This window comes from Dicentrarchus labrax, unplaced genomic scaffold (assembly GCF_905237075.1).
Source record: "Dicentrarchus labrax unplaced genomic scaffold, dlabrax2021, whole genome shotgun sequence".
Classification (NCBI taxonomy): domain Eukaryota; kingdom Metazoa; phylum Chordata; class Actinopteri; family Moronidae; genus Dicentrarchus; species Dicentrarchus labrax.
The window spans coordinates 21,793,440-21,809,517 of record NW_026136712.1 but is presented as its reverse complement, the minus strand read 5'-3'; the positions used below and the strand labels follow the sequence as shown (position 1 = coordinate 21,809,517).

The window sequence follows — 16,078 nt, the reverse complement described above, 5'->3', positions numbered from 1 at the left end:
TCTCAGTACAGGGTTTGAGGAAGCTGCACTTTATCTGAGTATTTCCATTTTAAAGCTGCACTAATAAATAGGTTTATATTAACAATGGATCAAATGATCACATGTGATGTGACTCAGAACGTCAGCCCAACTCTCCAGAGCGTTTTAAAGCAAGGGTGTGTGACGCTGGAGAAACTAACAAGGGATGGTTAGATCTTTAAAAACCATACACAACGGTGTGTTTCTCCACTTCAGATCTGACTGAATGACTTCTGGCCTGGTGCCACAATGTTGATCTAGCGTGAAATTTGACCTGGAGTCTGCTCACGGTATTTTATTTTGACAAATTGACCACATTCTCTATGCCGTTTCTTTGTTTGACTTCCTGTCTGTATGATCTGCAATGATTGGCTGGGCTTATTACAGGCCTGTGACTGCTACAGATTCATTATTTCATTTATTCATTTCTGTCGGGATGCAAATACAACAACAAATCCTCCTGAAATACATTACGTACCCTAGCATAATGTCTTTGACCTCATTGCTTTTACGCCCCACAACTTTATTGTTTTGGGTCAGTCTCACTTCTCTCATAAACCTCTTTTCCAGCAACAGCAGGCAGTTGTTTGTAGAGAAAAAGCTTAGAGAAATACCCTGCACACACACACACACACACACACACACACACACACACACACACACACACACTACCTGCTCAGCTCCAAACAGCAAACAGACAAAGTTAGCGACTAGATGGTGAACATAGCAGAGAGACAGATATTTCCCTCAGGAGACCAAAACAGAACTAAAAGAAGGGAATATTCAACAAATGCTAATGACGTTATACAGATCAAGATTAAGAGGACATACACATGATGCATTGTTATACATTAAATCAGTGGTTCTGAAGCTTTTTGGCTTGTGACCCCTTAAAATGATGTTAACTTGCAGTCCTTCATCAGGTTGTAAATGTCTTCAAGTTGTGTCCAGTTCATCCACCACAAGATTATTAGTTTTAGAGGGATGAAGACAGAAAAGCATCAAGTAATTTACTTTAAATCACAGTTTATTTTAGGCTCGTACCACCGTAGTAAGCCAGATTCACATTACTCACTTTAGTATTCGCTTTGGGTTTGGTGGGAACACATAAAGCATGTATATTCTGCATCATGAGCAGCTTTATTTCTTATACGTTGTCACATTTTACTGATGATACTAAATTTTGATTTTGAATGCAGCACCAGTAATGGGATATTTTTACTGTGTGTGCTGCAGTATATACTGTACATGAGCAAGACGTGAGTACTTCCACCACTGGAAGACTGCACGTGCGTTGAAACAAACACTGGGGAGGATATTTGAATTAGTTATCTGCCTTTTTATTGCACACAGTGGACAGTGTGGTTGGTCTCGCCATCTGACACCGGGCTCACTGTGTAAACAACCTCTCTTACTGTCAGTTAAGGATATCAAAGACTCTATTACAGCTTCTTCTCTTGTCATTTTGTTCAGGTACTTCACTGCAGTTTATTTCCATGCTCGATCGCTCACTGTTTATGTGTTTGTGTTACTGCCTAATTGGACACTACCGCCCGGCGTCTCAGATACCGCCCCTATCAGCAGGATGCAGGCGCTGGCTTCTAGCACCAATTAGCTCCCAGCGAGACGCCTCTCGCACTCCTGACACTGCTGTTCCAGGAAGCTGCGATACCGTCCATATTCCCCTGGACACTCATCCTCCTACAAACATATCAAACAGCAAGCTGAGGCTTATCCAGGCATAAAGATGTCACAGGTTTCAGACTTTGTTGCACGCCATCACATATTTTAATCCTGAATCCACAAAAGGAAATATTATGTTATGATATCAGATGCTTGGTGCACAGTCTCTACAGCCCTCTGCTCCAGTAAACTGACTTTTTACCAGTCTCACTCAATCTTCACAGATGTGTTCTGTTTCTTAGGTGAAAGAGGGTTTGTGTTTGTGTGCGAGCACATAGAGAGCGATCCAATATGGCTGCAGGGTGATGGAGGACAACCAGCACTGCTCCTGTAAGTAATCAATCGCATCAATCTCCCTCCATGTGCCTCTCTGTCTACCTTTTTATACTTCAGGAGGCGAATAGCAAACATTATATTATAATTATTATCTTATATTAATATAGAGTCGTAATTTGAGCAAAGGATGGTTGAAGGATAAGTTTATTACAACTTGGGTCTTGTTTTTGTCCGTCGTCATTCAGACATCACACTGAACAAAAGGAGGCAGAATTACAGCTTAAGATTCAAAATGGAAATAATAATTACAGCCAAATGCTTCAAATAGCAATGCACATAAAAATATCACAAGTAAACAAAAATTGCCAGTTTGGCAGTATAGTTTTAGAAATTTTTTAAGTTTTTTTTCTTGGTTAATTGAATAAGTGAAACGAGATCATTTAAACAAAAAAACACACAATCACAGAAATCTTTCTGAGTGGAGAGATTATAGACAAAGAAATCAACAATCTTACCTGAAAAGTTGCCATAGTCCTATATCTCAAGTTGTTATTATTGTCTATATTTTTTAACAATCTGCTCTTGTTATTAATAGATTGTAGCTGATGTGCATCTGTGTGTGTGTCGTGCAATGAGCTAATATAAACTTTTTCATTTGAAGGACCCCCTGTTTGTGAGAATTTCGTCTTAAGGAAGGAAGATTATACTCTTCTGGGGTCACTATAAATTACAATCAGTGAAAATGGCCAACCCTATTTTTCTTCCCTTCCAAAAAAACTTGATAAAAGTTCCTTTTGCTGGGGACAACCTTTAAGGACCGCTGTTGGTCACCGGACCCCAGTTTGAAAACCGCTGCAGTAGAAAACAAGGAGACAGTCATCAAACCATCCACCATGAATCACACAGACTGCAGCGTTATGGCTGAATCAAACAGTAAGGAGCATCACGAGGAGCTAGTTCTAAATCAAAAAGAGCTGTTTTCACCAATCTTAGATAATATATTCGTCCTGTTACTGGAACCCTCTGTAGAATAAATTCAGGTCCTTTGTAACTGGACATTATCACAGATGAAGAGATCCTTTCTACCGGACATAAAAGGTGAGAAAGACAACGTATATATTGTTGCATATTCCGTTAATCTTCTCATTTGTCTTATCTGGCCTGCAGCAGTGTCGTTTTTACAGAATTCTCACCGTTTCGTCCATCACGCTAAAGTGACTGATAAAAACACATGTGATAGTGGGGCCTAAAATAGAGCCGGGATGTGGCCCTGCACCACCTCCTCGGGAGACTTGGAGGTTATCAGGCCACAGCAGTTGGATCCCTTATAAATCACAGTCCAGTCTCTTAACCGCAGCAGCAAGCAGCCGGAGCCAGTTCAATAAAGACACGTGAAATATGAGCATGGGGGAGGTGTGTGTGTGTGTGTGTGTGTGTGTGTGTGTGTGTGTGTATGGTCAGAGGGATCCATGTCAGAAGATTACATAAGACCTTGCAGCAACTAATGATGTTGTAACTGCAGGTAATTGTGATAAAAATGATATATGGTTGAGGTGAGTTTCCCCACACACTCTGAAGCGCTATGAGTGCCCTGTATACATTTAATTAATAATAATATAATAATTATTATTATTATAAAATTGTCCCTTTAAATGACTCTAATAAAATACACAATAGATCGTAAAAATCTCAGTTATTATGCTTTTTTTAGATTGTTAGATTAGAAGATCAAAGTCTGTGTGAGCACAGAGCTTGAGTTGGGGGTGATTAGCCTAGCTTAGCATAAAGACTGGAAACAGGGGGAAACAGCTAGCCTGGCTCTCTCCAATCTCTAAGGTTTCCTAAATATCAAAGTCTAAAAACTAAGATTTGTGCGTTTAGGGCGAGTTGGGTGCTGAAACTATTGTTTGACAAACTGCTGGACACATGGTTGCCTGGCAACTATACTGTGGCAGCAAGAACACAGGAAGTTTATGTCAAGTAATAATTTCAGCACGCAGATTTCCCTACAAGCACAATCTGCCATCAGCATGTTAGCATTGCTACTGTGAGCATGTTAGCATGCAAAGCACAGCTGTTATTTACACTGTAATCAATCTGCTGCTGTCAGTTCTCAGACAGCTCCTGTATGTGCAGTCAGTCAGCGGCTACCTCTGAAAGGCTGTGAGTTACGGGCCTGGACTCGGGGAGCTGACACCTGACATTTTAATAACTGAGATGACACCCAGACGGCGGACTCCACTGAGTAAACAGACACCCTGAGAGGCAGTCTGATGCTGAGAACCTGGATACACTTCATCAAATAGAGATACACACTTGCACTGCATTAATCCCCTTCAGTGCTGAGGATGTCTGACATCTAACCCGCTGTTTCCCTCTCTCACAGAGATGCTGGAGATGATTGGACACTGTGGGGAACAGATACCTGATCAATTATTTCCCTCTCCTCTGATGACCTTGATGAATTCAGTCTGACATCAGTGGGGCTGGATCGATAAATCTGTTAGCACAAGTTGATGAACACGATTGAATTTGTGCGCCTGCTGTTATTCCTCTCACGTAACGCCCAAGCGCGTCCTGCAGGAACTACAGTCGTGTTGTGTGTGGCTGACGCTGATATGCAAACACCGGCTGCTCTTTAGTAAGAGTGAAATTCTAAGGAAGGTGAAGTTCAGACTGCGTATCAACAGACTGCAGACTGGTGCTCTTCTGCAGCCGGACACGTATCATCATCACCATCATATTCAGATATGCAGATCTTTATTAAACTTGTTTGGGGGGTGTGGGTCCTTAGCCCTCCTGTCCTCATCACCACACGTGAACATACAATTTTAATTAGAAAACAACATGACAGGTGAATGTTTATTTGCTTTATATTAAAGACAGATCACACAGTGGCTGGGATCTGGGCAATCAACACACATCAGTACATTAAAATATGGGCTTACTGAAGTAAGTGTTCATTCTTTCTTACTTTTTTGATGCTATAAAAAGGAGGTTTCACATCATGATTGACAGCTGTTGGCCGGGCGTACGGGTGGCACCTGTAGCCCTATTCAGGTTCCTTTCATCCAGCATCCATCTAATTATATTCCGCTGTCTGCACAACACATGATGGTAGTTAGCTCCGACTGAGGGACCACAGATTGTATTTTCTACGATGCATTTTGGGATAGTTACAACTCTGATGGTGCTTCTGTAGCCAAATTTCAGGATTATGTTATTTAAGAAAATTGTCTTTTATCTTTGTTAAAATAACAAGGTCGTATAATGATGAAAGAAACTGATGAAAGAACCCTTCTATGAGAAATTACATTGAGCATTATAAGCTAGTGAAACAAGCTAATTACAGGCAGGATTTCACTTCTGTATTCTACTGATTGTTTGATTGGTAGAAATGAGATAAAATAATTAAATAGCACACAGGAGTGCTATAAATACCATTAAATATACATATTCATACAGTGCTCCCATGCAGTGTAGAACCATTGACACAGTGACAACATATTTACATTCATTCAACACCAGTAGCTCTATATTATGTGAACTTTGTGGTTATTAACAATATTCACAAAACCAGGCACAATAATATTTATTGACCCCTATAATTAAACTGTGCACACCTTCTTCAGCCTTGTTATCCCTGTGTGTCTATTTTCTATCTGTCTTCCTGTAAATTGTATGTTAAATCAGCCAATAAAGCAGATCTGGTTTTAATATAATTGAGTTGCCGTCATGCCAAACTACTACCGCTGCAGTGACCATAATAACATTTGTTTATGGTATGTGTGGAGGGAAGGGGTGCACTTTTACACAAATGTGTGTTTGTGCATGCAAATATTGAGTTCTCTTCAGCCACTTTTTTGCGCGCTCAGCACCGTGTCTCTTCATCTGTGTGATTGGGTCCAGCAGAGAGCTCACAGTTCGCTCACAGTGAATGGCGACCATTGCAAAAAAGTCTTTGTTCTGCAGCAAAGCCGTGGCTTCACCCCCTGGCTTTGACTTCTAAATGAAGCTCTATACTGTCTGATACCTAGTGTGGCACACGGTAAATCAGTCAAAACAAGCTGCTTTTCCATCAGGGGTCATGACCTGGCGTTCACCTCCACATGTCAGGGTTGAGGGTTCCTCTTAGAGCCAGCTTAGGGAACCACGGGTCACAGCAAACGTACAGTCAGCAAGTGCAAATGAAAAGACGTGAAGTTATTGCGACCGGGTGCTGACAGCCCCGGCGTGCTCACCACTGGGACGTCCTATGCAGACCATTGCCCTGCAGAGGAAGAGAGACACGGTAGAGCAACATTAATTAGGTTTTAAATGAAACTTAAAACCTGCGTTTATAGTATCAACTACCTGCTAAAGACTTGAAAGCTGGCTCTGAAAGGTTTTCAGCTCGGATTCTGAATGTGTCCCAATTTCACTCTTTATTTGCTAAATAGTGCTGCGTATTTACTCATTAACTTCATCAATGATTCCCCAAATGGAACAAAAGAAGTGGCATCCGTAGTATCTACCATAATGCATTGATCTGCCTTTGAATGGCATTTTGTGTAGGGAATATTAGTGAATGCGTGAAGGATTTCAGACATGAGTTTGGTTGTTTGACACAATTATACTTTAAAGTAATCTGGCTAAAGACACAGCTATCTTGTTAGTATCATCATTATCTAACAAAATATATGTCTAAATACTCGCTATCTAGGTTATCTGTTGGTTAAAAACTGCTTTTCTGTGTGTGTTTTAACCATATTTTGGCAACAATAAGATGAGACTTTTTGATTTCCAGACGGGAGTTTCAATTTTAGGGCAGCACAAGAAACAAGCTAAAAGGTAAGAACTTTTATAAAACGTACTAAATAAAATAACGTAATGATTTATACATATATTACAATATAAGTATCCAGAGCAGGTGGAAGAAGTGGATAATGCTGCTCAATGGATGTCCAATGGTTGTTTTAATACTTCATTTTACCATTAAAATGCCCCAATAGGACTACAGTAGCCATCCTCCCTGATGTATAGAGCTAAAAACCTTTCAAAACCAAATCAAAAGCATAGAAACACGTGTTTAATACTCAAAGATAAAGACTTATTTCTCCAGAAATAGATATCTGGAGAAAAATGGAAAAAGACTATGATAAGGTTCAGAAAGAGACAAACTACGTCAAATCAAACAATACCCTTCCCACCAACATTATTTCAACCAGCATATTGAACAGACGAAGTGAAAGACACAAGGCCTGGAGTGAGCTCCACAAGGTAAGAAAAAAAACATCCAGACAAAGAAGTGATTCATAGTCAACCTGTAGAAGAAGTTGCTATGGATACAGCAGGAGCTGAGAGGTCGACATGCACAGCGGCAGGGGAATAGAAAAGCATCTGGAGGTGATAGGAAGAAACAAGGAGAACTGTGGAGCGAAGGAGGAGAGGCGTCGAGGGTTCAGGGTACGACCTACGCTATTTCCGTTTGTCTGTGTGTGTGGAGTGCTCCGGTTCTCAGTGTGTGTGGACGGGGTGCTGCTCCCGCTGTTGGCTGCAGAGTGGGTGGAGGCTCTGGGAATGACCATGCCATAGGAAGAAGAGTCCGGAGGGTGCTGCGTGAAGTCATAACACGGCCCATGACAAAAACATCCAACACATGAGGCAGAGTCACCGACCCAGTTTTAAATCACTTCTTAAAGCTCGGTGAGGACTTTTTTGTAGTAAAATTGTATTTTTAGGTAAACCCCTCAGAATAGGATGGTGTGTTTTTATAGGCCAAGCATCGTCCTAGTTCCCTCAACAAAAAGCCAGTGGGGGTTTTATAATTGGATTTTGAGTTATTGCAGAAAATAAACTCTTTGGCAAACAAAAGTTCCTGATACTACATGTGAATGGAGCATAAACACCAGAAATATAAAGCTAACATTAGGCTAAACTAACTAGCATAATAGAAGGCTAAACGATAATGGCTTTACCATTTGATACCATGTTTAAAAAGAGGCTAACTGTACAGTTTGTTCTTTTACCTTTAGGTTGAGTAGACTAACCAATGTGTTTGCACATTTTACACAATTTTGGCTAGTTCCCTAGATGCTATTTGTTCCAGGGTCAAGGGTTAAGGTTAGGGTTAGGAGGTTGGGGAACTAAGGACTCTGGGAATGTAGATACGCTCCCAAATGGAGTTGCAGGAGTGTCAACATTCCCAAATCCAATAAAGAGGAGCTGCTAACCCCAAACTCTGATATACCAGCTCACAGTGGATGTGGTGGTCATTCATTTTTCGAATGTAACCTGTAACCACACAAAATAATGTAGTTAACGTTGACTACTGTGCTTCTTAGCCTTGGAAGTAATGCCGGCTTACTGCTGCAGTACGCTTGTTGTATGTAATTTTGGTGGGAATACATACCCAACACTGATTGATGACTCATTGCGTTCACCAGCAGCTGACACTACAACAAACTAGCTGCTATTACATTTAAAGGATTTTGGTGATTGTGTCCCAGCAATAAACCTACATTTGGACTATCAGGTCAGTGGGGCAAGAAACAACATATATATATGTACGTATGTGCATCTGTTGAGCAGTGAGTACAGTTACACAGTCAAACAGTACTACTTATGACCACTTATGGTTCATACATTTTATCTACTGCTCATTAAATGCATACTTTCCATAGACACACTTACTTGTTGTTATCTGCATCTAAGTATTGTATGACCTATATTTTGTTTGCTTCACAGTCATGCCTCAAAAACTGTCAAATGTTCTTAATTTAAATAATAATTTGCCTACCACATGCTATATTTGTGTGTGGGGAATGTGCTGTGAACCAGATATGCAATATTCAAATATGTGTGTGTCTGTAAGCAAACCACATGGCTGTATACTCACATTTCCCACTGCTTTGCTGATGAGAGCCAGCTCAGTGGGCTGGTAGACTGAGCTACGCAGCTGACCGGTGTAGCCGCTGTATGGAGACACAGGCTTGGACGCTGTGATGGACAGAAAGAGACAACAAATATGAATATTTTGTCACCCTACAAGCCTGTGATATCTTTAGGCCTCTGAAACGCTGTCGTTCCCCAGCAACCATCTCCTAAATCTTAATATTGCAATCATTAAGATACGCAGCACTTAATCACCAGAACGAGACCACGGGACACTATCTGTCCTTTATCTTGTTTGTGCTTCCGGTGATGCATCCTGTAGAAACACCCAGCAGAGATGGAGGTGAGAGATGACTTTGTCACACTTTGCGTGACACAACAAATATTTTTCCCCTGGATGAGACTGTTGCCACACCTCAGTTGCCATGGAGACAGTGCAAACACAAGGCGTGATGTTTCTGGTGGGAATCAGAGTGGGAGCGTTTCTGTGGGATACAGCGGTTACATATACTAGACACTCACTAACAGTAATGATTCATGACACATCGCCTCTGAATACCTGACTGCAACTCTGGGAGAGCAATGTGTACAGACGTTTGATTCAATTTTCCTGCCTCGGCCCTGACGACCATTATTGACTCTTCAGTCATAGTTAAGTGGGGAGTTAATGATGAAGCCAAATGTTGCTGCTCTGTGTAAAGCCAGATCAGCATTTTCATATCACACAACAGCTGTGCATAGAGCATGTAACACCAAGAATTAAAAACAGAATAATCTTTCAATCAGAACTGAATTGAAGACTTCAATTAAGAAAAATGTAACGAGCAATAGTAGCGTAATCTCAGCTGTTCCAGATAATGGGAAGAAAAGGAGATTTTAGTTTCAGTTATGTGTAAAAATCAACTTTCAACTTTCTGGGAGTTTGTTTGCTTTCAGGAAGGTTTGTTTTTCCAGGAAGGAAAAAAGAAGAAAGGAACGAAATGAAAACAGGATAGGAGAGAAAGACTGCACAAATTCATCTCACGTTGAATGTACAATAAACTAACTCGGAACAAAAAGAGTGCTGTTAACCCTAAAAATGTAGAGAAAAGCTCTCCCAGAATGGAAACAATCAAAATAACTTGTACTTAGTTACTTTCCCCCTCTACGCCATAACCTTCCAGGACATAAGCAGGAACACAACATCATCTATGATTATGCACTGACTCTACCAACAACACAAGAGATTGTAGTGTTCTGATCTTGGTGGCTTTTTTACTGCAGTATCAGATCCTGTTCAGCTCAGGACTTAAACAGCAGCATATCAGATTCTGTGGGGTCATCATGTAAATGCAAAACAACCTTTTTAAGGACATTTTAGCAGGGTAATCGGTCCATTGTGACGTTTCTGTGGGCTTGAAACTTTTACTCATCACCACAAGGTCATTCTGTGTATTGTGTGAGAAGTATATTGTGGTACAACCAGTCAGCGCAGGGACACAGGACAAAATGTACAGTTCAGTGTTTCCACTCGACAAACCGTGGGTCAAAAAATATGATGTCACACGCTGGTAGACGTTTTAATGATCTTCCAGTTTGAATAAGTATGATATGTAGTCAGGGAGGTTACTGTGTGACTAATGCATGCATAGTGAATGTACTTATGTGCTTAAACTCCCCTCTAGCTATTACCTCACAAACAAACTGAAACCTTTCAAATTCGTCAACCAGGCAAATATTGATTCACCGGGAAAGTGGGAGTGAAAACTGCTTCCTGCCTTGTGTTCTGCAGAAGTCCGGATTCATATCATACCTGATAGGACAGGACGTCTCATTGCCACAGCCTCCTACAGGGAGTTTTTAACTGGTTATGAAACATCAATTTAATACTGATGCCACTAAGTGACTGTCATACGCAAACAAGAAGGAATGGTTGGAATTCCCCTGAAGTTATTCAAGGTTGGAAACACTAATTACACCACAAATGTTGTGCATTTCAGTGATAAGGCTGATGGTAGTTGTGATTATGACTCTGTATTTGGGTTTTCTTATGACAGACTGCAGTGAAATTGCTGCTATGTACACTTGTGCAAGATCCTACATGTAGGTTCCACCAGCAGATGGATATAAATTGTCCTTCATTATATGTATCAAAGTCGCCATCATCAGTGAGGGAACAAGCCTACGAAAGTTTTTCAGACACATTTCAAGTCTACAGGTGGGGAGAGTTTGATACACAGATTTTTGATTTCAAAGGAATACTTGGCATGAAAAACAATCCAGTTTCTCCAATAGCCTGGAGTTTTAAGTTTACTATAGAGGTGAAATGAACATGTGATACTGAAGCTGTGAGATTTAAACAGCCTACATACCCTGGTTGGGCTCGTCCATAGAGAAAGCCTTATTTTCCACGAACATGTTCTGGGAGCTCTGTTCCTTCAGGATCGTCTCGTAGCCGACTCCTCGATTCGGGTACAGATCTTCCCCGAAGCCTGGCTGGCTTTCATCCTCACTGGTCAAACAGCAGATTTGAGGAATGGTGTAGAGGATGAGGAACACCCACGCATTCGCCACCAAGGCGATGGCCAAGGTGGGGTCGTCCCACGTGGGCCCGCCGGTCCTCTCATTTCCGTAGACGTACATGACGATCCACGCCACCCAAATGCAGACAGAGAGGAAGTCGGTTAGAAGGATAGAGGCGCCTTCTATCTTCCATTGCTTGTGTTTGCCCACCATGATGGTCAGACTTGCCACCATCACAGCCAGGATCAGGGTCATGACGTAGATCAGCGCCATGACGAAGTCCTCGTTGGCGATGTTGCAAGGTATAGCCGTTGCTCTGCTAATTTCGGCTGAGGCGTTGAGTGGCATTTGTGGGTGGCGCACCACTGTGATGATCAGCCACTCTGTGTTGATGACCACCTCCACCAGCCACAGCCCCAGTGCCCCCAGACACAAGACCCAACCCTGGGGCCCGCTGTTTCGCCTGGCGAGGATGTTCAGCCTCACGCACTGCATCAGGAGGCAGGCGAAGCAGCCACCAAACAGCACCCCGAACAAGAACCGCCGCGAAGCGCAGGTGGAGAAGTCCTTTCCCACGATAAAGGCGAAGGTCAGGCAGAAGAGACCGCTGGTGCAGACCAGGAAGCCCACCTGGAGAGCCACTGAGCTCTTGCGGTTCTTGCTTTGTATGAAGGGCACGCTGGCCAGCAGCGAGATGAAAAGCACAAAGGAGAAGACAAAACCAGCCGCCGCGAAGGCCTCCAGCACGATTCCCCACACGACACTAATGTCACACAGGTTGTAGTAGAGGGAGTCCACGTTAGCGCCGCAACCCTGAGGGGTGAAGTTGGCAGCCATGGCTACTGGGAGAGAGTTCAGATTGGATAAGTTGTTCTGGGATCCTGACAGCACCTATTCAGACGGACAAACAGGGAGGGTGGGTCTGAGAAAGGTCTGATGTGGACAGATCTTTACAAACACTCAAATACGTCACCAATGCTGGAAATAGTCTACACCCAATTAAGCAAATATTACACTTGCATGAGTCAGTACACACGCATCAACACATGAGATTCCAAACAAAACCTTTGTAATGATGTTGTAAAACATGTCATATCAAGTGACATAACTGAATCAGAAAGTTGAAACCAAGAACTCAGCGGCCACCAAAATGTCAGAGGAATGTTAAACTCTAGAGTACACTAGAGTTTTTCCCAACTCTGACGTTAATCATTCATCTGTCGACAAATACTGTTTCTGTACATTGGGATTACACCTGAATCAGTGAGGTCAAAGTGCATTTAACCTTTAGTCCTCTGGGTAGAAGAGTAGTTTCATCATGTCGATGTAAATAACACAAATATTAAATCAGAAAGTGGAACCTTTTCAGTTTTCTAATGAACATAAAATCTGCTTTGTGAATAAACATCTCCAGAGTCTCCGTCTCGTCTTTCTGCTGCATCTGGCTGGTTCTTTTTGTCCCCGTCAGATCCAATTACACTGAACCGAGGACAGTATCTGAGCCAAATCGATAAAAGCGCGGTGGCGGACGTTTAGTCTTTCTAACTTCTGTGACTCAATCATGGCAAGGATGTTTGTGGGACAAAGAAATCAGCCATTTCTGTTTCTCATTTGCTTGATCTCTAAGTTTTGTAGTCATATTTTGGTCATTGACTGGCTTTGTGAGTCCTGTCAGTCCCTCAGTAAGCAAACCACTAACATGTCTTTCATTTTAGGGTGTGACCTCTAATCACTCACGCAGTCTTGAAGGTGCTACAGTTTTCTTTTTCCAGATTTCAGGCCTGTCAAACTGAGAAACAGCCTGTGGTGACACTGTATAAACACAGGTCCTACTCTCTAAACATCAAAGTCATGTCTACCTCTGTTACCATGGAGAGCTCAAGGACCAAATGCTTTTATGGTGGTTTCTGAATGCTCAAGGTAGGATGAAAGATTTTCATTCCAGTATGAAACAAAAAAATAAAAGGAACAAATATTTGGCTTCCAAAATATCTCACAATCTCGACCTCGAACTATTCATACACAGTTTCATGACAACTGGGCAACTTCAACCACCAATAAAGATCATCTGATGTGATCGAAAGCTCCAGAACAGCTACTAAATTGACGTTGTTATGAGATTGTTTACTCAATCGAGTTTAAGTGCGTAGGATTTAGCGGCATCTAGCGGTGAAGTTTCAGATTGCAACTAACTGAATGCCGCTGGTGTCTGTATTTGATGACCTGGGAATGAGAACGGGCTGTGAAGTGCGTCAGAGAAACTACGATGGCCGCAAACAACGCCAAAGACCCGATCTACAGCCAGTGTTTGGTTTGTCCGCTCTGGGCTACTATAGAAACACGGCGGACTCCGTGGATGGCGACCTGCGGTGTCTGTAGATAAAAACATCTCATTCTATATACATTTTCAGGTGATTATACACCAATGAATATTACATTCTATTTCTGCCAATAGATCCTCCTGAACGTAACACACTGGACCATTAAATATATTTAACTACAAAATACTGTGAATGCAAACACACAGAAATCAACAAAATGTTTTGAGGAAGTGAAACTGGAAATGTATTTGTTAATATAAACAACGTACTGTAGACTGGAGTGATAAAGGTGACTAGTTGAAATAGTGCCAGTATCTCTTCTTACATTAATATATATGCATCCTGATTGGTACTTGAATGCAACATGATATGTATAAAATGCACACAGACTGTGAGGAATGGGCGTCAATAGGGGCCCCAGGGTCCCCTAGAAGATTAATCCGGCCCTGGAGGAACTCAGTGACATAAATAACTTATCTATAACCTTCTCGTTTTCATCCATTTAGCACAATTTCAAAACACACACATCTGTAAACTGCAGCTATGGATGGTGATGCATTTAATTTGTCACATTTACTTTAAGAGATGGCAGTCATGATACAAATTATGGATGCTTATTCCTCATTATGTGCACTTTAGAGGCTGATTATAAGCGGCCTATTTTATCCGAACCATTACAAACCTGTTCCACACACACTTCCAGATGTGTTCAGGGATATAAAGGACCTTTATATACACTTATAATATGCCTTCAAAGTCCAGAATAAGAACCTCTGTTATGGACCTTTGCTCCTTTTTAAATGCAAAAATACCACCAAGTTTAGCTACAGTGCACATATAGTAACCTATATATTAAAACCTGTATATTAAATGAAATCCATCAACATTCATATATTGAATTCAAATGTTTGTTTCTGCGGATTTTTCTCTAAATACACAGAGAAACTCACTCTGAAGGAAAGAATTAGCCTTTAATCTTTATATATAGATAAAACTAATGAGTGTGATGTGTTAATACCTGGATGTGGTCCGCAGACTCCAGACCTCTGCGCTGGTTCTTGATCTCTGATCGCGTCCTCACCTGCTCCAGCCGTCGGTAACGGGGTTGTCGGTAGCAAATCCTCCGGAGTAAAGAGAGGAGTCACCAAAAAGTTTCTACTCCTCGTCCCAAATGTGTTAGAAAAGCTCAGCGGGCTGATCTGAGCTCGAATTAAATGTCTACATCAAAGTTTAAGAATCCTTTAAGAGCCAGCGAGCAGACTGCAGCTGTGATGGTCTCTCTCGCTCTCTCCCTCTCTCTCTCTCTCTCTCTCTCTCCCTCTCCCTCTCTCTCTCACACACACCCATTTAGTGCATGCAAACAGTTTGCTCACATTATGTCATTAAACTATTTGTTTTTTTAAATATCCCCCTGCTCTCTGTCCCGTTTTGCAGTGAGTATTTTTACTGGATTAAGTTTTAAACTTTGTTTTTAGGTTATTTGATTTAAAGTATAACTGAAACGTGTGTGTGTGTGTGTGTGTGTGTGTGTGTGTGTGTGTGTGTGTGTGTGTGTGTGTAAACGGTGTGTGAGGACACCTGCTGGTGAACAGTGTTCAGTCCAGCACGGTTTGTGCTTCAGTACAAATGTGAGTTACTTGTACTTAACTGGAGTATTTCCATTTTATGTAACTTTATACTCCACTACAGCTCAGAAGCTAATATTGTACTTTTTACGCCATTACAATATTCTGACAACTTTAGTTACTTTTCAGATTACAATCTGTCATACCTTTCCTGTCCAGTGAAAACCACATATGTCCAGATGTGTTGATTTTTTTGTGATAAACAGAAGGATTAAGAGTTTCCTTTGTGGATTAAGAAAATTCTCTATTCCTTAAATTAAATAAACTTTAAAAACCTTCTTGGATTAGTTGATTAATGCATTGCCACAAAGCTGAAAACAGGGCTGCAATTCTGTAGATTAAACTACCAATAACAGTGTATAAAGTAGTCAAAATGAGCTCAACTAGCAGTAAAATGCAACACATTAACAGAGCAGTAATATTATATATGAAACACTGTGAGGGACCATTTTACTGCATAATGAGTACTTTTACTTTTAGATTTTGGTTAATAATAATAACTCTCTACTTAAGTAAGGTTTTGAATGCAGGACTTTTACTTTGGAGTATTTTCACAAGTTTCCCTGAGATTGAACTGAATATATTCTGAGTGCTATGATTTATACTGTTAATATTACAAATACTTTATGTATTTTTATGATCTCCAGTTTTAATGACAATGTAGTGAAAAGAAGGAACAGGTGATTTTGTGATTGATTCAGATGCAGATGCAACAGCACCACCATGTGGCCATTTCCAAAGCTCTCTTCCTTTTAAAGTAACTCTTCTTTCCAGGTTTCT

General features: G+C 41.2%; 1 protein-coding gene and 1 long non-coding RNA gene across 3 annotated transcripts; one reads left to right on the top strand and one right to left on the bottom strand.

Moving 5' to 3' along the window:
- Positions 1 to 1,452: 1,452 nt before the first annotated feature.
- LOC127373569 (uncharacterized) lies at positions 1,453 to 4,452 on the top strand. Its single transcript, XR_007886917.1, has 3 exons — positions 1,453 to 1,774; positions 1,944 to 2,031; positions 4,364 to 4,452. It is a non-coding gene; the product is annotated as an uncharacterized LOC127373569 (long non-coding RNA).
- Positions 4,453 to 4,720: 268 nt separating this feature from the next.
- gprc5c (G protein-coupled receptor, class C, group 5, member C) lies at positions 4,721 to 14,987 on the bottom strand. Of its 2 annotated transcripts, XM_051418172.1 has the most exons (5): positions 14,692 to 14,985; positions 11,202 to 12,243; positions 8,855 to 8,955; positions 7,434 to 7,571; positions 4,721 to 6,247 (listed from the first exon to the last, which is right to left on the bottom strand). In XM_051418172.1, exons 2-5 carry the CDS (start codon positions 12,187 to 12,189, stop codon positions 6,215 to 6,217), a joined length of 1,260 nt encoding a protein of 419 aa, XP_051274132.1. In that variant the 5' UTR covers positions 12,190 to 12,243; positions 14,692 to 14,985; the 3' UTR covers positions 4,721 to 6,214. The 2 variants fall into 2 exon arrangements, with proteins under 2 accessions (XP_051274132.1, XP_051274133.1); XM_051418173.1 differs by lacking the exon at positions 7,434 to 7,571 and having other exon boundaries at positions 14,692 to 14,987.
- Positions 14,988 to 16,078: the final 1,091 nt, after the last annotated feature.